This window comes from Geospiza fortis, unplaced genomic scaffold, assembly GCF_000277835.1.
Source record: "Geospiza fortis unplaced genomic scaffold, GeoFor_1.0 scaffold16, whole genome shotgun sequence".
NCBI lineage: Eukaryota > Metazoa > Chordata > Aves > Passeriformes > Thraupidae > Geospiza > Geospiza fortis.
In genome coordinates, this window is record NW_005054302.1 from 12,482,046 (window position 1) to 12,504,693 (window position 22,648).

Consider the following 22,648-nt stretch of genomic DNA (forward strand, 5'->3'; position numbering starts at 1 on the left):
GATTACTGTGCTACTTTAAACTTGAAAAAATCAGAAAGAAATACAATGTCTCCTTCACACTGAATACTAAATAAGAAAACCCATAAAACCAGCAAGAATTAAAAAAGTATTATCAACCAATGCAGTGAAAATGTTTCATGAAAATCTAATGTCTTTCGTATGTTTAGGTGTGGTAATAATTTTATTAATGCAAGAGAAAGCTTTTCACACCAAAGCAGGCAAGTATGGATAGCAAATTAATCTGTATTCAGTAAGGAGCCCAACTGTCTTACACTAAAGTGACTGCAAATTTGTATACTTTAATTGCACTAATGTCAAGACTCATTAACCCCAGTCCTACTGAGTTTTCCACTCTCTTCAAGAGCACAGAAGTATCTGCCTTGTACTTTTGCTGCCTGATTTAAGGTATTTTATCTTCAAAAATATTATTTATGTAGAGATACAGAATGAAAAGATACTTGGAGAAGAAAGGAGTTAGGCCTAATATCTAACCATACTGTTTCATGATTTTTGCCACTAAGAATGTTAGTGGCAGATATGGAAAACTCTAAACCTAACGTAAAATACAGGAAAAGGCATACAATAGATTTCCCATGTAGAAATTCCCAAATTATAGTCCTGATATCTACATTTACTTCTGCTCATCAACTCATTGAGATCCCAGGTTGCCTAATTAATTGAAATTTCTTGGCATCCAAATATCCAGCAGACAGTCCTAACTACCCTCACTGCAGAAAATACAGATGTGAGCACCTGGCACTCCATCTTCACAGGCTGAAGTGCCTTGTCACAAGCCACAAGTCAGAAAGACACTCCCCTACATGACCTAACCAGAACCCAGCAACATGATTACAAAAACCACAATATTTTGAATTAATTTAGATTTTGCAATCAAGCTTAACGCAAGTATAGGAGAAATAAAAGCTTTTAGTTGCATTTTCTCCATTCCATCATCCACTCCCTGCTGTCCTGCCCTGGGTAACAACGCCACTGTTCTCAGGAAGTCACACTCCAGAACATCAAGATCCTCCCCTTTGTTATTATTGGGTTCAGCTGAGGTGGAGTTCATTGTCCCCACAGCAGCCCTCACAGTGCTGCGCTTTGCAGTGGTAGCTAGAGACACGTTGATAACACAGCAGTCATTTTTCCAGGCTGTCTCTCCAACATTCCTCCCTCACCAGTATGTTGGGCATGAGCAAGATCTTGTGAGGGGGCACAGCCAGGACAGCTGACCCAAACAGACCAAAGGGATATCCCGTACCATATGATGTCTGCTCAGCAATAAAACCTAAGAGAAAGGTGTGGGTGTGTGCATTTTTTGTTATGACATTTTTGTTATGACATTTTTGTTCTGGAGAAACTGCTACATTTACTGAAGCCCTGCTTCCCAGGAAGTGCCTGTATATCCCCTGCTGATGGGAAGTAGAGAACCAATCTTTTGCTGGTAGTCACTGATATATAATATACTCTGGTGCCACAGGACACAGAACCCATCTGTATGAAAGTCATGAAAACAAGCAAGGTTGAAGGACTTGAACAGGAGATTCAGTTTTTTGTAAATAAGGATGCTTATTGTTGTAGTCAGCAACGCAACAACTGTCTGCCCAGAAATCATGGAAGAGATCATAGACTGGCCAGAATGCAAAAATATCTATCCAGCCTTGACAGTGCATACACAAAGGAGAGAAGAAGAAGAGATGCCAGTAGCAAGTTTTCTGACAGTTTTTTACTCCCGTCTATTGATCTGCACACTGTAGAGTTAAAAGTCTTTTTGACTTCCTATGGCCAAGATGCATAGAATGATTTACTAAAACCCATGCAAAACTGAAAACCAAGTGTCTTTAAATGGGTTACACTGCTAATTCAGCTTTGTTGCTAATTTATTAATTCCAATTCTATTTCACAACTTAGATTAGATTTTAATTTTTCAGAAATTTTAGAAGGATGAATGTCAGAAAAAGAAGTGAGTACAGTGTGCCATTCCAAATTACCTATTACCTACGAGACCAATTCTAGAAAAAATTTTGTTAGAAAAAGGGTAGCAAATCTGAGAAACTTTCTCTTTTTTTGACAGTCAGAATTTGCAAGATTTCTCTCCACAATCATTAAGCAAATACCAATATCCTTCATGGTGTACAGTATAATTAGTAGGATTGACATCTAGTCCTTTATGTGCAAATAGCATGTAGAAAACAGTGAAGCACTTTATACTGAGGTAGTGCAACTTGCTGCAGAAATTTGTTCACAAATTCCTGTATTTCATAGAATTTAAAGGGCAAATTTGCACTGTGAGAGGTGACTTATCCTAATCAGCCTGGTCATGTTCTATTCCAGATAAAGTGTATTACTGAAAAAAGCTGTCATTGAAATGTACTTACTGTGCCATTATATTGACATTATTTTAACACAATCTGAGCCTACACTCCACACAATGGCAGCTTCCTGAAAAACAAAAAAGAGAAATACCAGGAAAACCTCTAACTATCATTAAAGAACCATACATCTACATACTTCAGTTTATCTTTCTCTTTTTCTTTTTCTGCAGGTTGTGACCTCATCCCAGTCCAGTATCTCAGATGGGGCGATCCCGAACCAATTGCAGCCGTAGTTTTTGCATGCCTGGGTCTGTTGGCCACACTGTTTGTTACAATTGTGTTCATAATGTACCGTGATACTCCAGTGGTCAAATCATCCAGCCGAGAACTTTGCTACATCATTCTGGCCGGCATCTGCCTGGGTTACTTGTGCACTTTCTGTCTGATTGCAAAACCTCAACAGATTTACTGTTACCTTCAGCGAATCGGCATCGGCCTCTCGCCGGCTATGAGTTATTCTGCTCTAGTAACTAAAACCAACCGCATTGCAAGAATCCTGGCTGGAAGCAAGAAGAAAATCTGTACAAAGAAACCTAGGTTCATGAGTGCCTGCGCCCAGCTGGTTATTGCATTTATCTTGATATGTATACAGTTAGGCATCATAGTTGCCCTCTTTATAATGGAGCCACCAGACATAATGCATGATTACCCAAGCATCCGAGAGGTCTACCTGATTTGTAACACCACCAACTTGGGTGTTGTGACTCCCCTTGGATATAATGGGTTATTAATTTTGAGCTGCACCTTTTATGCATTTAAGACAAGAAACGTTCCAGCTAATTTCAACGAAGCAAAATATATTGCCTTCACCATGTATACCACCTGCATCATTTGGCTGGCTTTTGTGCCAATATATTTTGGAAGCAACTACAAGATAATCACCATGTGTTTCTCAGTGAGTCTGAGTGCCACAGTGGCCCTTGGCTGCATGTTTGTGCCCAAGGTGTACATCATCCTCGCCAAGCCCGAGAGGAACGTGCGCAGTGCGTTCACCACGTCGACGGTAGTCCGCATGCACGTAGGGGATGGAAAGTCCTCTTCAGCCGCCAGCCGCTCCAGCAGCCTGGTGAACCTGTGGAAAAGAAGGGGATCATCTGGGGAAACGCTTAGGTAAAGTTTTCTAATGTGGGAGTGTGGGGAGGCAGTTGTCATCTTCTGAGAGTTACTAATAGGGGAAGGAGAAAGGGAAGTGTGCTAATTTCCTTTGCCTCTGCACTGGGAGTGGAGTGAGTCCTCTGTCCCACATCTGCAAGTTTTGATTTAGTCAAAATGCTGTGCAAAAACTGTTGACAAAGCAATGGGAAAATAAAGTTGGAAGTGCTGGGTGTGACAACTGTGTATGAATCTAGGGAGAAAAACAAGATTGTGGGAGTAAAAAAAGCCCAAGAGAAGAAATACAACTCATTGTCTTGCCCTGAATGGACCCATTTATTATCTCTTTACCTTAAATGAACATCCTAGTGTCTGTATTTTGCCTCTAGTGACAGCAGCAAGACAACAGGGTTGCTGCTAGAGTTCCATAATCAAGGTGGAGTGTTAAACACAAGAGTCATCATGAGCAGCCGCTCTTCTGTTATACCTTTTATCTCCTGTTCCCTTGATTTTCCTTTCTTATACTGTCTCTTCCTAATTTCTTTCTTTTTGTCCTCACCTATCTTCTCTTCCTTACCTTTTTCTGTAAACATCTTCCTAATGCTGACAAATTCAGCTGCTCACAGGCCCCGCTCTGTCTACCTTTCCTGCCATTGAACAGATACTCCCTTATATTTCTTTGTTTCTTCCAAATGTATTATTTGAATTCAGCAATCATGAAGACAAATTTTTGTTCAATGTATAAAAATTATCTTAAGTGAACACTAAATAGAAAGGAGAGCTCTGGAGTGGAAACTGCCCTGCTCCATAAACAGAACCTGTACTGTGCACCTTGCCCAGTAGTTGGTTTTCATCATTTAATCCTTTCACTTTTGGTATGGGTGCTATGAGAATGATTTAGGTTATTTAACTGCCGGCATTAACAAAAAAATCTGTTGATATGAAACTGCAAAGAAGCAATTTTGTCATTCCTCAGCTATGTATCTCTAGCCTGGAAGTGACATGTAGCTAGGTTTTTCTCCTCACTGAAACACACATGGATTTCAGGATTGATAATATGAATATTTCCAGACATGTCATTGTTCATAACTGCAGTTGGAATGGAACAAGGACAATTTGTACTTCCATTTATATGTGAATCACAATTTAAATCTGAGGGAGGATTTTATTAGAAATACCTGCAGGATATATTATGCCAAAGTGATTATTTTTTTCTGTCCAATATTACTAATGATTCTCTTTCAGAGACTTTGAAGTGATACAAAAATGACCAGTCTATTACAAGATATTTTATACTTATGATCGGCTAATGATGGGGTTTTTTTCCAGTTCCTTTCCAGGTGCAGAGTAGGATGATATTTTCAAATGATAAATCATTTTTAGATTAAGTGATGGCTGCCTGAAATATCCTTTTCAGCCACTTTTGTGTCTATGTATAAATGACATGAGGTATTTGAATTAGAAGTCCTGTAGCAACTTTTGGGGCTGTTAAAAGAGTCATTCTTCAAAATATGTCTTCACTAGAAGGCATTCTTCATTGAGATCATCATTATTTTCCCTCCCTTTTGCTGCAAAATTCATTTGCCACCTTGCAACCTTTTTACACAACAAGATGAAGTTATAGATGATAGAAAGATCTTGTGTTTGGGAAGGAATTTTTTGTCATCTGTTCAGGTCTGGTTTGGAAAGATGTTCCTATAAAATCTTTGTTTTGTTCTGAAAAGCAAAGAGCATACTCCATTATTAAATGTCCTAAATGACAAGACATATTTTCTTCTTTTCGAGGATTCTCTTTTCATTTCTTTACATCCCTCAGTGCATAGATAATATCTGCAGTAGGGAGATATTAGCAGAATATAATAAATCATCATCAACAAGGCTTCTTTTTCAATAGCACTGTCTTGGGAATTACTTCAATCCAAAAGAGCTTTGAGAGTGCCCAGTATGTGTGTGTAGGGATGGGAATGGCAGCAGAAAGCTGATACATTGACATATTTCCCTTGATACAAAGAACTTGTACTTTGCATTTGAAACTTGGAGAAAAACTTGTATGTCATCAGCAGTGTTCATCAACGCACAAAACTGGAGCAAAGAAGATCCTTCTGATTCATATGTCTGAATCCCCAGCCAATTAAGCTGTGATGGTGACACTGAGTTTAGTAGTAGTCAGTCAGTGTGTGTCTGAAGGGTCAAGGCATCCAAGAGCAAAATTATTCCATCAATCCAGGGAAATTCTCTCTAGTCAATACCAATTTGATTACATGAAAGAGAGTCCTAAAAGGTGATAAGTACATTTAAAATGGTGCTCAGGACTTCACCTAGGTCTTGTATAATCTCCAAGAAAGTACAGAAAACCACTGTCAGCTTCAATTCCATTTAGTGTAGAAAATGAGCAAACAGAGTTCCACCATTTTACTTGATAATCAAATATTTCTTTGAAAAAAAATCTGGTTACACAAAGCAATAGATTTCAAGGTATTATTCAGTACAATGTTCAAAAGATTCTTTTGAACATTATTCAAGTAAACACCAAAGTATTCAGAATCAAAGGAAATATGCACTAGAACTTCATGGCATCATTTAAATAGCTCAGAGGGGTTTTATTTAAAAGAGAGTGAGTCACTGTTGAATTTAAAAGAAACATGCTATTTAAGTCACCAGTGCATAGAGGGGCCTCTATCATTAGCATTTTGCTTCTTGACACTAATTTATAGCACAGTGTAGCATTGCATCAAATCATTGTCAAACAGATAATGCCAAAGCTCCATTCAGAGCTTTCACATCAGCCACAAAATGACAGATAACAAGACTGCTTTTGCCTAAATAAAGCAATGCATCTCAGCAGGACTCACCAAAATATATTCTGTCCTCATTTAAGGTGGGGTTAACGAACCTGACATTATCAGAAGTGACTTCACAAAGCAGAGTACTACAGAGCTGGAGTCAAAGCCCTATAACTGGTGTAGAGAGGCATCTGGAATTTCTGATTCCAGTCATCTTACCAGTTAGTTTCATAGTGACTAGGAAGGCCAAGAATACTTTGAGTAAATCTTGCCTTGAGGTACCAGGAATTATTATCACATATGCTACACAGCCTTTTTGCAAGCGCTGGAAGTTCAGGGCTCATTTATCCTCTCCTCACTCTCAGATAACTCAGTACTCCATGCAAGATAAAGGCTGTATATTTCTGCTGCAAGAGTTGCTCTTATGATATTTCTAGTCAGGACTGCACATCAAAGGGTCTCAGTCATGTTACCCTGACCTGGAGAATAGTGCAGATGTTCAAAAGCTCCTCTTGGCTTTTTAATATCATTACCCTGGATTTCACACAAAAAATTAACCACTGGTTGTTTATGTCTTCAGGAAGGTGTCTTTAAATGGCACACATGCTCCATTTTCCAAGCTTCACACTCATCTCCCCACAACTACCTGAAGAACAGCAAGATTTCTTGCCTTTAAAGCAAATAATAAACTGTTCTGAGTTACCAGCTAAGTATTAAAAACCTCCCTAAATGCTGTCTTTCCAAAATATATGTGCTGTTTAGTTCTTTAAAATCCTACCAGTATTTTTCTCAAAAGAGAGAAGCCTATAGATGTCCAGTACAAGCCAAAAGTACCCTCCTGAAACAAAACAAGACCGATTATTTTCTTCTTAGTCAGTAACTAAGCCAGAAGGTTGAGCAGCACTTTCAATCTGCAACCCAGGCAGGTAGCCATGATCACTCTAAAGGAAAGAATCATCACCAGCCCAGCCAGATAATGTTAGGTATCTTCAAGAAACATTGGCTGTGTTTTGTGCCTAATTACTCCATACAGCTGTGAACAGCACAATGCTAGACAACAGAATAACTATGCACATAAATTTCTGCACCTTATCATAGACACTTCTCTCACAAATCTTTTTTAGACTAAAGCTTAATAACTCAGTGTGGCAGTGATACTTTATTCTACTCAGATTAACTATGTGTTGAAGTATTTCCCAAATATTTAAAAATAAGCTATGGCTGTCAAACTAAACAGAAAACTCACCTGTTTTTTAATGTATTGTCATGCCCACTTAAGAAGTTTGCCCTGCCCTTTATGATTACAGAACTGAGCATTGCTCTGTGTGCACCTGCAGAAGTGATAGCACTGACAGCTTTCATCAGGACTGGGGATCCCTTGTCCTAGTGAGCCAAACTCACCTGTGCTTCATTAGGGGAACCACAATTTTTTCTTATACAAATCACGATCACTTTGTTTTATCTTACTAAGCTTAAACAAAAATGCTCACACATCCAATCCAGAATCAGGTTTCTTCCCCTCAAGCACTACAATGCCACATCAGAAAAAGCCATCAGGTGCCTGGGCTCACATGCTGTTAATTGCCATTCATTTCTCCTATGAAGAAAACATGGTAAGCAAGGTAGATTTTTTTCCCACTGAATTGGATTCAGTCCTGGACCACCAGTGTATATAGTTAGTGTATAATTAGACATCAGGCAGTCCCAAACTGTGCCATAATGAAATATTTTGGAAACAGGTGTCTACCAGCACACTGCATGCTCTGTTTCTGCAAGGAACAGCTGGTTTTCTCCCTTCCCTATCCTATTTTTCTGCTTATGATTGACTATATATATTTTGTTACAATTCTAACAGAAGCTATTTTGGACCAAAAAATAAGAAAATGTGCTTGTATCAGTCTAGAAGCTGCCATTCATAGTTAGAAATATTCCAGTCTAAGTATTATATAATGTATCATGCCATATTTCAGCACCAAAATCTTGGGGCGAGCTTTTTCAGAAGTCTGAATTTAAGTTTCTCAAAAAGCCCACTCTTTTTTCCACAGAATTTCTTAAAACAATACTTCTAATATTGAATATGAATGAAATCCATATAAAATACTGAAAAAGACCAATGGAATTTAAAATGTGAAAACTTCAGGTTTCACTACTGCTATGCTATAGTATGAAAAAAGTCCTGGAAGACACTGATTTTCCAGACAAATGAGAAACCCAATCAGAATAAACTTCTGCCACTGTTACACACACCATGCCAAGGTCCCCACGATGCAACCCATGCAATTCCTACTATCCAGATATCAACTCTTCACTGGCTGAAAGCCACATATACGAATAAGCAGATAGATTTGAAGTCATGGCCATCGAGCTGTGATCAAGTCTTTTTAGAGTATGTGTGTGTATTATCAGTATGAGGACTTCAAATGTAAATGGGAAAGATTCAAATTTCCTATGCCTCAGCAACTTGCCTGAGATATGAAACAGGCCTGTTGTTTGACACAGAGCCTTTAGTCCTGTAAAGAAGATGGAGTTCAAGAAAAACTGAGAGATTTTTGTGGAAAGCTGAAGCTGGTTCTCATTCCTCATGCACAGGCCCATTGAGAAAGATACTGATCCTGAGTTTCTGCCGCAGCACATTCTATCGAGGCACATTTTTATAGTGCAACTGCCAGTTTTGACTTCTTATATATGCAGTGAACAATTTCTCTGACACATTTTGAACCATAATAAAAGAACACCACACCACACTTCCAAACTAATTTTTAAAAACTTAAATTTTAAAAAACACAGCCTATAGGTTCATACTCAAAATTTTCATAATCAAAGGTCTGAGATACTCCTGGTGATCTGATTGGTCATACAGTACACTAAGACTAACATCAGGTCAATCATCTGGCAAAACAAGACAAAACACAACTTTCCTAAACTCTAGACTAACAGTCACAGATTTCATAAAAGTCGTTGACTCTGCAGTTTCTGTGGGTAGTTGAACTGATTGAAACAGGGAAAAGATGAAACTAAATATAGGAAAGGTTGTAAACTCACAAGACTGAGCTCAAAACTAGTGCATAACCTCCTATATGGAGTAATATCAGCAGCTGGTTGCTGGCTGCTGACAGCATGGGTTGCTTTCCTACTGGAACTTGGTGGAGCTGTTCTGTCTTGTATAAAATAAACACTGGAAAAGAAAAAAGAAAAAAAGCATTGGGAAAAAAAAGAGTTACTTTCTACCCTGGTGAAAAATAAAATTATTTTTAATGTCAGTCAGTGTCAGAGGAGAGGTCCCATCCTGCCTGTCTTATACCCATCAGACTGTTATAATAGCTTTACAGTAAAAGAGCTTTCCAATTCCCGTTTTATTTCACCATGAAAAGAAAACAAACATGGGGGACATTATTTGAAATCCCGAAGTTTTATAGACTAAAGAAGTAATTTAGAGGTGTTTTTTAGTGTTGCTAAACAGCTCTTGCGTGTACAGAGAATTAATTGGGAGATTATCAAAGAATGTGAACTGGGAGAACGAATGCTTAATAATTGTAGAAATTATTGGCACCATCTTTCAACCACTAACAGTTGTAACAATTACCATTGTCCACCTCAATGCAATAAATCCTTCTAGCCATTGCCCACCTCAGTGCAATAAATCCTTTTGGAAGCTGAAAAGTAGAAAAGCTGTTCAAAACAGGACCACATATTACTATAGGGCAAAAGATGTCACAGGAAAATCATTGTGCACTAGAAAATAAGTTAATTTCTCCTGATGCTCTTTAATGGGACACTTGACTACAAATTGCCCCAAAGTGGTTAGATGCCTCTGTATTATGAGTTGATGGTCGAAAAGTGAGGGCTAAGCTTCTTGCATGACTTAGTGTAATTAAAGCAGATTACAATTTACATGAGGTGAAGGTTTGGTCCAACGGGTATTGTTCTTATCTAAAAAAAGAAAATCTAGGCATAGTGATACAAGATACTATTTGTTTGCTTCATAGCCTTGCTAAAATTGAATTTTGATGTATGCAGGGTAAAAAACAAATGACTTTTCAGAGAAAGTCATTATCCTTTTGATGGATTAGTCTGTATTTATTAATGAATCAGTTCCCAAATGGATCATTTGGAACTATTTTAATCTAATATGTTACAAAAATTTAGATTGAGAGATTACTGAATGATTTGAGTCCTTCACTTTTCCCTAAATAATTTAGTCTTGGTGTCTTTTTGGACAAGCTTGATACTGTGATTAATTAAACTTCAAATACTCTGAAATGACTGAAGAATATTTTATAAAACTCAGTGAAAGGTATCACTGAAAGCTTTGGATAAATTGCTGTTAAAACATTCCATCTGTATAATAAATTTATACTCTTGAATGACCTTATTACAATGGTTTTGTGTACAGTGCTAGTGCTGTTGTTTTGAATTTTCCCCTCAAATTTAATTAAAATATTGATTGCTTGATTGGTTGATTGATTGATTGATTGATTTATATCATTTTCTTGGCTGCATTAACTGAGCACATGTCTTCAAGCCTAATATTTGGCATTATTTATATTATTAAGACACTGTTACCATCATTTTGAAACAAATATCATAGCTGAATTCTGCAAATTAAATGACATTGTGAACAGTTCCCTGCCTACTGTTACCCACATATGCTTTATGTTGCAAAATGAAGTCTTGCTACTGCACTGCAAAAAAGAAAAGGAAGGAACAGTGAAGACAGGACCCAAAGGTTCATATTTATTTAGGGAAAGGAAGAATATCTATTTTTTAATAGTAGTGTTTATCCTTTTTACATTTTTTTAATCTTCAAGCCTGTCTCCCAAAATTCTGGTGACAAATAAAGGCCACCATATACTATAACACCACTGTCCTTGTCACACATGCTGGAAAGCACCCAGAGAAGCCATGCAGGTGTTCTCATTAGCATGCACAATGTAGGTCCTGTCTACCAGGTTTGTCTACCCAAGGAACTTCTGCTTCTTTCTACAGCAAACTTTGATAAAAACTGGCATTGTAATTGATTTGATGCACTGTAATTAATCTGATAAACAAAAGGCTAGGACATGCATCCCTCTCCTTCCAAGGTCCACCAAGTCACCAAGCAGTCTGCCACTGTAAGAGCACCTGTATGAATTATAATGAATGGCATTTGTACTTGTATCCTGAATGTTGATGTGGCCTAATGGAAGAGATGGCATTTCATCTGGCTGAGAGCTGTACTTGGTGACAAATACCTTTTCATGACTGTGACTGAAATTTAAGGCAGATGTCTGCTAAAATATATAATCTTTATATATGTTTATAATATATAGCAATTTTAATCTGCTGTAGTTTTGACTATAGCATTATATGTCGAACATTTATATAGGTGAGACTCTACTGTATGAAAATCCTGTACAATGGTTTTTCCAACACTTCAGAAAAAACTTTCTGGAACAAGGGAATTAAAAAGACCTGTAATATTTTGCTATCACTCTAATCTTCCCTTGAGCCAATATAATGCTTTGTATATCATTCCAACAAAAATGTTATTTTAATTCACCAGCTACAATTATGTATGATTGCTTAATTAGAACAAGCTTTAAAAAAAAGTGAAATATTATGCTGAACTTGAAAAAAAAAATTGTGAGTTTGGATCTAAAGCAATTTTACTTGCTGAAATTGTGCTAATAAGCAACTAATGTTTATACGTTGGGGTTTTTTTTAATATGAAAAAAGTGGCATGCTTAATAATATACAATTTATTTTAGCCACTACATAAATGGGGATATTTCACACAATAAACAGAGACTATTTCAAAATTTTCAGTGCAATATGCTGCAATTTCAAGATAGCATGACCAATCTCACAGAATCAATTTTCAAGAACACAGTGTATTTGTAGTTCAAAGCAGCCCCTACAGTAAAAACACTAAATATTTTTCATATTCCATTCTTTAACATTTGTGCAGAAATCTTTAAACATATTATCTAATCTAAAGGCTAGCTTTAACTCTGCTGCCATGAAATTTAAGTTCTTCATCATTTCTTAATATCAAGACCAAGGAATATTGCAAGTGGAATATATTGCTTGTATATAAGTTAGCAGTGTCAAGCACATATTGGGTGCTCAATAATCAATAACACTTCTGTGTGGCAGTATGAGATTGAATTTGAAATAGGGATTTATGACTGATCTCCGTCTCCAACACAATAAATTACATTTGATTTGCATTTTAAAAACCTAAAAATACTCTGAGATATCTTCAGTTAGTTAAACATTTTTACTGAAAAAGAGGGAAAAAACCCTTATGTCAAAGAGTAAAAACCAGTTTATAATTGCTCATATCCTTTTTTTAGCGAACAGATTGTTTGAAAAAACTACTTTTGCTATTAAAAGCTTTTGTCTTTTGAGAAATCTCTCACCCTGCGTGTTGTGGGCATTTTAAGAGAACCTGTGCATTAACATCCACATTCTAGCCATAGATTATTTTTCAAGGATTCAAGACTGTCTTTGACCAAACTATTCACAAATTTAGGCTATGGTACAACTTCTAGGTCTCCCCTGCCAATATCCTCCAGACAGCGGATGTACAGCTATGTGAAATGTGCTGCTGATCAAGGTATCCAACACTTTCTGCATGGAAACTGGGAAAGAGCAGAAGTACGAGGGACCATGAAAAAAGATGGGTCTCACCCTAACATGAAGTGAAGACCACCAGGATACCATCACAAAGATCTACTGTGCAGGAAGAGTCTAAAAAAAGCCCATATCTAGAAACTAGGAAAAAAAAATTCCTGTCAGCACAGGAAAAAAATTCCTGTCAGAGCAGGAAAAAAAATTAAAAAATTAAAAAAAAAAAGAAAAAAAAAGTAGGACTCTACACATATATAAAAGCTGATTTCTGTAGATTTTAGTGAACCACTATTGATCTCATTCAGGATGATGATACCCATATTCCCCCTTTGTTTCCCATAGTATCCATTAATATTGGTCTACAAGAGGAGTTTTATTGGAAGGTGAAGAAGTCCAGAGAAAAACCTTCAAACCTGAGCAGTCTCATTGGTGTTTCCTACCATGTATCAAATGTACATTGACTGCACTAAAAACCAAGGCAGTGTAGTCATGGTTTCTCAGTCCAGGCATTTCTTTCTCTCTAGTGAGGCTCTCTGGAGAGAGCAGAGCACTGCTGTGTAAGATAGAGTGATGTGACCAAGCATTTGGCAAATGGATAAGCTCTGCAGTGACTGAGTTATTGGGAATTACTTCCCAAATTTCCTGTCACTGATCAACACTTATAAAACATATTAGTATTTATCATTAAATATTTTCCTTAAGGAAACTTGCTCCTGTGCCAAAAAAATGACACAGATCACCATTCCCCACCAAAAGATGTGAGAAAAATTTTTAAAGATGACCCAAAATATTTTAAATCCTATAACAGAATTTAGTTGCTGCCTTTCTACACAGAATCAAAGTCTTCTATCTTTTTTATAGCCAATGTATAGTCCTGGAATTGGAGAAAATGAGAAAATAAATTTGTTCTTGTGAATACTGCTCACACTGTACTGTTTTATGAATCTTCCAAAATACCCAATTACTTTTCACAGTTGTAGTTCTTATGTCAACTGCAAAGAAATGCCTGAGGGTTTTCCCTCTCAACAGATTTGCTCTTTTAAAGCAATCCTTGGTTTTAACAATCTGGAAAGGGACATTTTTCTAATGCAAGATGTTCTGAGTCAAAGTAATTTCCTGTGTTTGCTCTGAGAGTTGAAAACATTTTATGCAGAATCTTTGGTGTGCCTTTTCAGAATCATCACTCAAAGAATTTTGGAACTTCATTTCAAGTTAGAAGCACTTTCCACACCTGCAGGATTGATTAGAGTTTGGTCACTGTTTTCATAATTCCATGGACATTTAGCACTGACTGAATGGCAGCGTAGCAGTTACTATGGCTCAAGATTTTGAGGTTTTATGAGGCAACATGCTGTTTCTTGTGGTCCAAGCAATTTACTCTTGAGTGGATAAACTTGAAAGATTCATAACAGTGTCTCTGCTGATTTTCATGGTAGTGAAATTTATGCTGATGTGAAATGGACAGTTGTGGAGGTTTATTTATCTGGGTCACATCCATCCTAGCCTATGGTTCTTCAGGATGGAATTACCTAGGACATTTACCTCTTGGTCCTTTTTGTTGATTACTTTCTAGAATCCTGCTTATTGTGAGTATTTAGAGCCTCCCAGTTTTTCCTAGTTTTGATTTTTTCCCTATGCCATGCTAGGCAAAATATCTTTTTTGGTTATTTACTCTAAACATAACTGTGTTTCCATCCTGATCTTCTTAAATTCTACTTTCTTCAATGTCTAACACCTTCACTCCAACTTTATTTCCTTTTTTTTCTGTGAAGTTTCTGCACATTCTTTTCTTCTCTTTTTCTCTAACTATCCCAATTAATTTTGTATAATCCAGTTTGACTTCGTTTGTATTTTTTCAGTAAATTTATCTACTCTCTAAACCCATCCACTTTTTCTCCACTCTAGGAATCGACTTCCATTTAGTACGTGTCCTGTGCGAGCTTCGTGCCTATCTGGGAGCACTACATACTACACTCCAGATGGTCTTAAAACCTTGGTAGCCAGTCTGAAAAATTGCTGTTGTTCTCCTTTTAGTAAGGTTATAATTTGTAAACCAAAGGACTTTGCACTTATACATCTCATTTGGCTGTCTCCGGTTCACTCTCAGATTCACTAAGTTTCTTCATTAGTGATTTATTCAATATACTCTGTATCTGAGGGTCTACTACATCTGCATCCAATATTTAGTTCACTTTCTCTGTACTCAGGTTATTTATCTTTTACAGGGTAATTCTCTTCAAGGTACTTTTGTTATCTAGATCAGATTAAGGAATGAGCAACAGAAAAATTCATTATTCTGTGATTTTAACAGTGTTAAATGCACAAGATTCCCCACAGAAGCGTGTTAAAACCCCACAGTGCAGCTCATAGGATTTGGAAGTGGGGTATTACTATCTCTTTGAGAAGACACATGCAGATGCTTTGCCCGTTTTTTTCTTAAAGGACCTAAATAGGTACTTCAACACCTAGCACAAGATTTGTACAATTTGGGTGAAGTTCACAGCTGGGAGGAGAGACCATATGAGACCTCTACATTACTCACATCCCAGCTGAGTGTTCAGAGAGTAAATAATGACCAGGTCTTATCTTGTATCCTATCCATGAATTAATTAGATGATCAAGTATTAATCTGTTTATCCAAGTGATTCTTTTCATGGAAGTGTAAGATCTTCTACATAAAATACGCACAGTACTGCACTGGGCTCTAGGTTTGGATTGATCTCACTTGACCTTATGTCTAGATCTCAGCAAGTCATCTAACTTCAATTTGTTGCCAGTGGAGAGAGGAAGTCCCATTCACAACATGAACTGTGAGCCCACACCAATTTTACCAAACCAGCCCACTACTCTGGTGTTTGCTTTGAAAAGTGAAACAAACCACGTATTACAGAGATGTAGGATCAGGGGAATAAGTTATGGCTCAGAACATGGCCACCAGCTGATTTCCCACTGATTCTTAAGTGTTGCTTCCCTTAAACTGTTGGTCTAATTTCTCTGTTTTAGTCTAACTCAAAAAAAATATTAAAGTGTTAGCATGCTATTTATTCTGTAAAACTATTTGGCTTCTCCTATATAGAGATACAGATATATATAGAGAGAGAGATATATATAAAGAAAACGGTGAGCACCTGTCCCGCATAACCCTGTTGGCTTTAACACTGGTCTGGGGTTTTATGCAGTTATTCCACCACACCCCCAGCTGCTTTGCACTCTTCTCTACCACTGCCACAGTAACATTCATGCGCATGGCCCTTTGCACAGCAGCTGACCAAGAAAGCTGTGCACACAATCACTTCTCTCTGTTTGCTCCTGTTGTTGTCGTGATTTATTAGGTACAAAGGCAGGAGACTGGCCCCCCCGCACAAGTCGGAAATAGAGTGTTTCACCCCAAAAGGGAGTATGGGGAATGGTGGGCGAGCTACAATGACCAGGTAAGCAAAGAGCAAGTGGCCTTAGGTCAGTGTGATATGTCTGTAAACAGAAGAAGCAGCCTTGGATAATTCCAGGCTAGATCTTCTGTCTGTAATTCCTGTGTATCCCATAAAGTATGTTTAGAAAGAAAAAAAGAAAAAAAAAAAAAAGAAAACAAGTTGCCACTGCTGATTTATGTGTTCCATCTGACTACGAAAAAACCCTGCACTGTGTTCATTCCAGTGATCTGAACCACATGTCCTGTGTGATGCTGTTGTAATATGGTGCTTTGGGAAGGAGAAATCTTACATCTCATTAAGCCACTTGGGCAGATGAAAAGAAGCAGAATTCAAACCTGGAGTAAGAGTAGGTCCGCTTCATTTGAGGGGTTACATTAAGTCTAACCAAAAGAACTTTTGAAAAGGGCAGAGAAAAACTGATTGATAAAAACATATTCAATATGAAAATGTTGGTTCTTCTCAATCAAAATATCTTATGGAAAAGTTCTGAGTTTTACAGTTATTTTAGGGAAAGGTTTCAAAGTAATTTTAAATACTGTTTAAAGCATTTTTTAATAACTTTCTCAATTGAATTCATATACTTATTTTTCTTTGTTGTCATTATATTTTGCATGATATTAAGCAATGCTACAATTTAATAATGTCAAATACTAGATTTTTTTTCAATGTTACTAGGATTAACTGCTTTAGTATAGCCATTTTGATGGTTTTCCTATTGAAATACTTCGAACTACATAATTCTGTGCAATACTTGGAGATTTCAGCAATTCTTCTCGTTCTGAGTCCATCCAGATTTCCAAAAGTTGAGCTCTCCCATGGGATAGAATTTTCATTTCTCCATACATGTCCTTTCATAAATATATAAGCACATACATGCCAAAGATGGTTATACATCTTTCATGAAACAATGTTTTAAGAAGCATTGTGTCATTGCGTTATGTCCTACTAAGCATAAGAACCATTTTACTATTTATTAAAAGACCTGCTCATTCCTTATCAAGCCTCATAGGATATTTACAAACATAACAGTAGAGCACAGGGTGACCAAATTATACCATCACTTTTCCCAAGTGTTACATCCCTTGGGAAATTTTATCATTGCAGGAGGATGTTCAGGGAGACAATTGCACAGTGTTATGTTTCCCTTGGGTACAGCATTCACGCACACACGTAGGGCCATCAACACTCACACCACACAGCACACACCTGGGGGCTCCTGCGGTTAAAATACCATCAGAAACCTTGATTGCTGAGTGTTGCACACAAAGTATGTTTTTTGTCAACTGGAGTGGTTTCTTGTCTATGTGTCATCTGGAATTTTTTTTCTTACATTGCATTGCCTTCAGCAATATTTATTCTTCATTTAAAAGCTATCTGAAATCAATATGTGATGGAACTTTGAAGAGTGGAAAAGTACATGTAATTGTCAGACAACTGTATTTTGTTGTACAGTATTCAGCTTGGTTTTACCTGGACATATATACACATTTGAAGAACTTATTTTTTATATCTTCACAGTGAAGAATCTGTTTGCATTCCAGACTGTAATCAATCTGAGTCAAGTAGAGAGGAGAAAAAGATTCCTGTAAAGAGGATGCCCTAACAGTCAAAAAGACTGGAAACTGTGTCAGTCTAATAGTTCCACAGCAAGACTGTCAGCTGCAAGACCTACTCAAACAGTTAAGAACACCTGCTGCTTGACAGAGAGTGCAATTGCATTTGATGGCTGTGTTTTGTAGCCACAATGTCCTGGCCAATGGTGCTTGCCCAATTTTGTGAGCTCAGCAGAGTTGCCATTGAATAGCCTGGGAATCTCCCAGAGAGAACTCAGACGCTGCAGGACAGAAAGTAGGTACATTCTCACATCCCAGTAGGTATCAGACCAGTGCTAGAAGTCACTGAGATGAAGAGCAGATGGAAAAAGACATACAAGGGCCTGACTATTTGTGAATGATGAAAAAACTCATCACCTCATGGGACAAAGAGGTCTCATGATACTGACCAAATGCCACTTACAGTCTTCCAGTCTAAATAATGCCATGCAATTCATACTGGGCAGAGCAGTTCAGCTCGTGTCCGCAAAAACCTCGTGCAACATTATAACTGTATTCCAGCCCTAGTGTGAACATTTCCCACATCTGGGCCTAACTATCAGTTAATATTAGTATTACAATTGGCTTTGGATGTTGCAAGATGAAAAATTACACACAATTAGACGTAGTGGGTACATTATGTGTTGCCTTGAAAGGCTATTTCTAAATAGGGAAGTTACAACCTCCTGCATCACCTGTGGGAATCATTCACACATATATGATAAAATCAACTACGGGAATTAGACGTTTTATGAAGCTTTCACAAAGCAGCCATCACAATATCTGTTCTTTTGCATTTCTTGCATAATATATACATTTTTTTATGTGATTGAATGCAATGAATAAGAAACTGTTTAATAACTCACAGGAGTAATTTTCCTGCTCATAAGTCCCACGCACAAAAATACTTCTGCAATTATTTATTAGGCATGCCTTACATGTAAAATTCATCCAATTGCATGCTTTTTGCAGAAGATAGAAGTCAAAACAATCCTTGACTTTGGAGATACAAAGAGGAGAGTTAATTTTTTTTTCATTGGTTTATTGGTTGGTTTGTTGGTTGGTTTTTTGTTTGTGTTTTGTCTGGGTCTTGTGTTTCTTTTTTTGTGCACTGCTTTTACACTTGATTTCAGTGTCAGGTAAGGTGATGGTTTCTATTTTTCCCAATTCCCACTTCATTCCTTTAGCAATGAGAACAATTAAAAATCAGGTTGACCAATAAATGCTGAAAACACCTTAAAGCATGTTCTGCTTTAAGTGGAACTCAGGAAGAGGAGCTCAGAGTTCAAGAGGCGTCATTGTCCTCTCTCCATCTTGTGAATAGAATGTTCCAGTGTAGCAGAGAGGTGCTCAGAGATGCTTGAAAGGGCATTTTTTCAGACAAAAAGCATAACACAGCTCTAGTTATCTTAATTAACAGTAGCAATGAGGTCGTGGTAGTAGAGGAAAGAAGATACATCTTATACCAGGATCATTTTTGCATTTTGGATTATGATCACTGATGTACTAGAAATGTTTAATTCAGATGCCCAACCCTCCATTTCTCAATCTAACCAGGCATGCTGCTGAAGCAGTTACCAGAATCAGCATCACTGGTGGCTGCACTGGGAGGTCACTGACAAAGATTTTGTCCATCAACTCCCTCTCACTTTGTAGTTTCTTTCATACTTACATATTAAAGTCACTCATATAAATGTCAGCTGGGATTTTTATGAGGAAAGGAGGTATCAACACATTATGATTTTTAGAGTAATATAAATAATTGCTCTTGCTGTTCACAACAGAAAACTACTCTGAAAAATAATTGCAAATCATTGTTTATTTCTAGAGCTCAGGACATGACAAAAGTATTTTTTCCCTGTATTTTTCCTCTTTTCTGTTTTGTTGTCATTTATTTCCACAGAAAAAGCAGTATGAGATTAATTTAAACTAAATAACTTGAGTGATATATCACTAGCAGGTTATTTGTTTGTGGCAGAATTGTCTTTTACCCAGGGAAACAATTACATAGGCATGTCGAGGTTTTCTTAAAAGCTTTTTAAAATAAGAGGAATAGCAACAAAATAAAACCTTACAGTGGTAGAATTTACCTAATTTAGACATCTTTGGTTCTGCATCAAGTTATCCAGGTTGTTCTATATTTCTGGGAGAAACTATGACTTGCTTCTTCATAGTTGTATACTGAAGTTCACCATTCTACCACTTATTTCATTTCAGTGTTTTTAGCATGTTGCAAGGCACTTGCATTTTCCCAGGGCTGAAGAACTTGGGTCACTACAAGGAAAAAAATAATGATCTGAGATTGCAGGAGACAAGATGAAAGAAAATGCATATTTGCTCCTACTTGAATTCATCGTGGGCACACACATATACGCACACCATCACTTATGAAGAATCAAGTTTTAATTAAGTCTGCAGATAGCACACAAATCCTTTTCAGGCAGAGTGATTATATCATTGAGTCCTTAATAAGGTTTCAGCAGAGGAGTCTAATAGGAGAACAGATTCTTACTATTTACTTTGAATAACAAGGGTTCTTCTTGGCAGAAAGTTATATGGGCTGAGCCAAGTACAGAAGTTTATCCTGCTTATCACTGCCAGTTGCTTCTGGGGATAACATGGGGAAGAGTTCATTCTTAAAGATGCAAGAAGTCTGCACAGTGTCAGAACTATACCTTAATTGCCACACTTCAGCCATTGAAACATCTGGGCACAAATTTTCTACCAATTTTAGCTCCATAAAATTTAGACCAATGTTCTAAAATATGAAATTCCATTCATGGGCTTAAAAAATTTAAGAATTTGAAATCTTTCCTTATTGTAGTCACATGAGGATGGGTTGCAAACATATCATACATATCTCCATCAAGTTATTGTCCAGTGTGTGTTTGCAGTTGTACCATTTCAAATTTGGAGTTAGATACCCATATTAGTATGCGACAGAGACCAAAAATTCCCTAATATTTTTATGGTTCCACTTATATTTTGGTTTCCACTATGCAGCTATGCATTCTAGGCTTTCTTAAAAAATAATGGATTCCATCACTTTAAACTGATTTTCCTAGTTCAGTGAAAGATATTAAGAGAAGAAGTCACTCATTTTCAAATTGCATAGCTTTCAGTATGCAATTTGTCTCCAGTACTGGTCCCTAGGCATTCAGCACCAGAATTAATTTTAGCAGCTCTGGTTAATTAACGAGAATGGCACCCTTGTTAAAATATGAGAGTTTTCAGCTGCTGTGTCTGTAAATTCCTCTTCCTGTTTTTCATTTCTTCTGCATTTTGAAGTACCTTACAAAAAAAATTTGCTTCACTAGCACCTGGCTAAAGAAACACTTGTGGCAGACCTATGCACCATCTCATAAATAATCATACAACAGAAGAAGAAAATGTTGCAACAAAAGTTCTACTACCTCAACAAAAACAAAAGACCAAGTAACCCATTCTAGACAGTTAAAAAAATATTTGTAAAGGGAGAGGAATATTTTTTTTTCACACCTAAGTGTATAAAAAGCAGTTAATAGCTCTCATGAACAGAAAAAATCCTTAAAGACAAAACTCAAGTGTCTCTAAAGAGATTCAGTATGAGAAAAAAAAATTAGAAACAAAACTAATTGCTATTCTGTCATCAAGTGGACAACTGTAGAAGAAATATTTGAAATATCAGCTACTTCAGATTTTCTCATTTATTCTAATTTCATTTCTTGTACATATTATGTAAGTAAGTCTAGAAGGCAGGGAAAAAGCCAGTCTATCAAAATCAAAGCAACTTTTAGTAAAGACAATGGAGAAACAATTACTGTCTGGCTCTCAGGAAATCTCTCTTTTGCATAAATCTGAACCTAATTAACCTATAGCAAAAGAAATTCAAAACAAAAAAAGCCTTCTGCAAAAGGCTTTGTTAAAAAAAAATCTGAACATTTTGGTATCGCTGGTCGAAGTTTGCTCCATTCTCCTCTGCTCTATTCAGTACAATGTGCCAGCAGAAGAACTGGCAGAGCAGAAGAATGGGATGGAAAAATTTGTATTCAGCCAAACTTTGTAGTGAAATCCCTTTGGGAGTTCAAAAGTTTAATTATTCTCTTTTCAACTGACAGAGCCAAAATCTGTTTAAAAGAAAAATCTAAAATTTCACTATCCAAAAGTTTCCCATCATTGAAGAGTCAAGGCAGAGCTGGGCATAGGAAATGTAAACAATTCCACTCCTAGATATCCTATTTTAAGTCTGTGATCTATCTTTATTTATCTATTTTTAAGTTGTGAGCATTGCATGGTTTCCAGTTAACTTGACAAAGTACCAATCAATATGCAGTTAGAGCAGGATCTTAAAGTATTATCACAGCAATTTATCCACAACCCACTTTCATGGCAATATAAGAAAATAAGTGGTGCCCCTTTCACAGAGGCAAAAAAATGATTGCACACTTCAGTCCAGTGTTGACTTCCTAATGAGTAGGTGCAGCATGATAAAACATAGGATGCATTTCTGAGGCAGAAATTCTTTAGCTATTCACTTTAGCTATAATTTTTCAGTAAGGGTTCACTCCTTACTGAAAAATTATAGAATCAAGAAGGTTGGAAAAGACCTCTGAGATCATCAAGTGCAGCTGTAAACCCAACATCACTGTGTTCACCACCAAACCATTTTCCCAAGTGCTGCATCCAAATGTGTTTGAACATTTAGAAGGATGCTGATTCTACCACTTCCTTGGGCAGTCCATTCCAATGCCCCACCACATATTCAGTGGATGGTGTTTGTGTCC

General features: G+C 37.0%; 1 protein-coding gene across 3 annotated transcripts in view; it reads left to right on the plus strand.

The window, feature by feature from the left end:
• The window catches only part of GRM5 (glutamate metabotropic receptor 5), a 243,967-nt gene that overhangs the window by 211,044 nt on the left and 10,275 nt on the right, over positions 1–22,648 (plus strand). For 2 of the 3 annotated variants that reach the window (XM_031066016.1, XM_031066015.1), the window contains 2 exons: positions 2,546–3,485; positions 16,195–16,293. In XM_031066016.1, coding sequence (XP_030921876.1) covers positions 2,546–3,485; positions 16,195–16,293 — 1,039 coding nt within the window. The remainder of the gene's footprint in view (positions 1–2,545; positions 3,486–16,194; positions 16,294–22,648) is intronic. The other variant, XM_031066017.1, reaches the window with a different exon arrangement.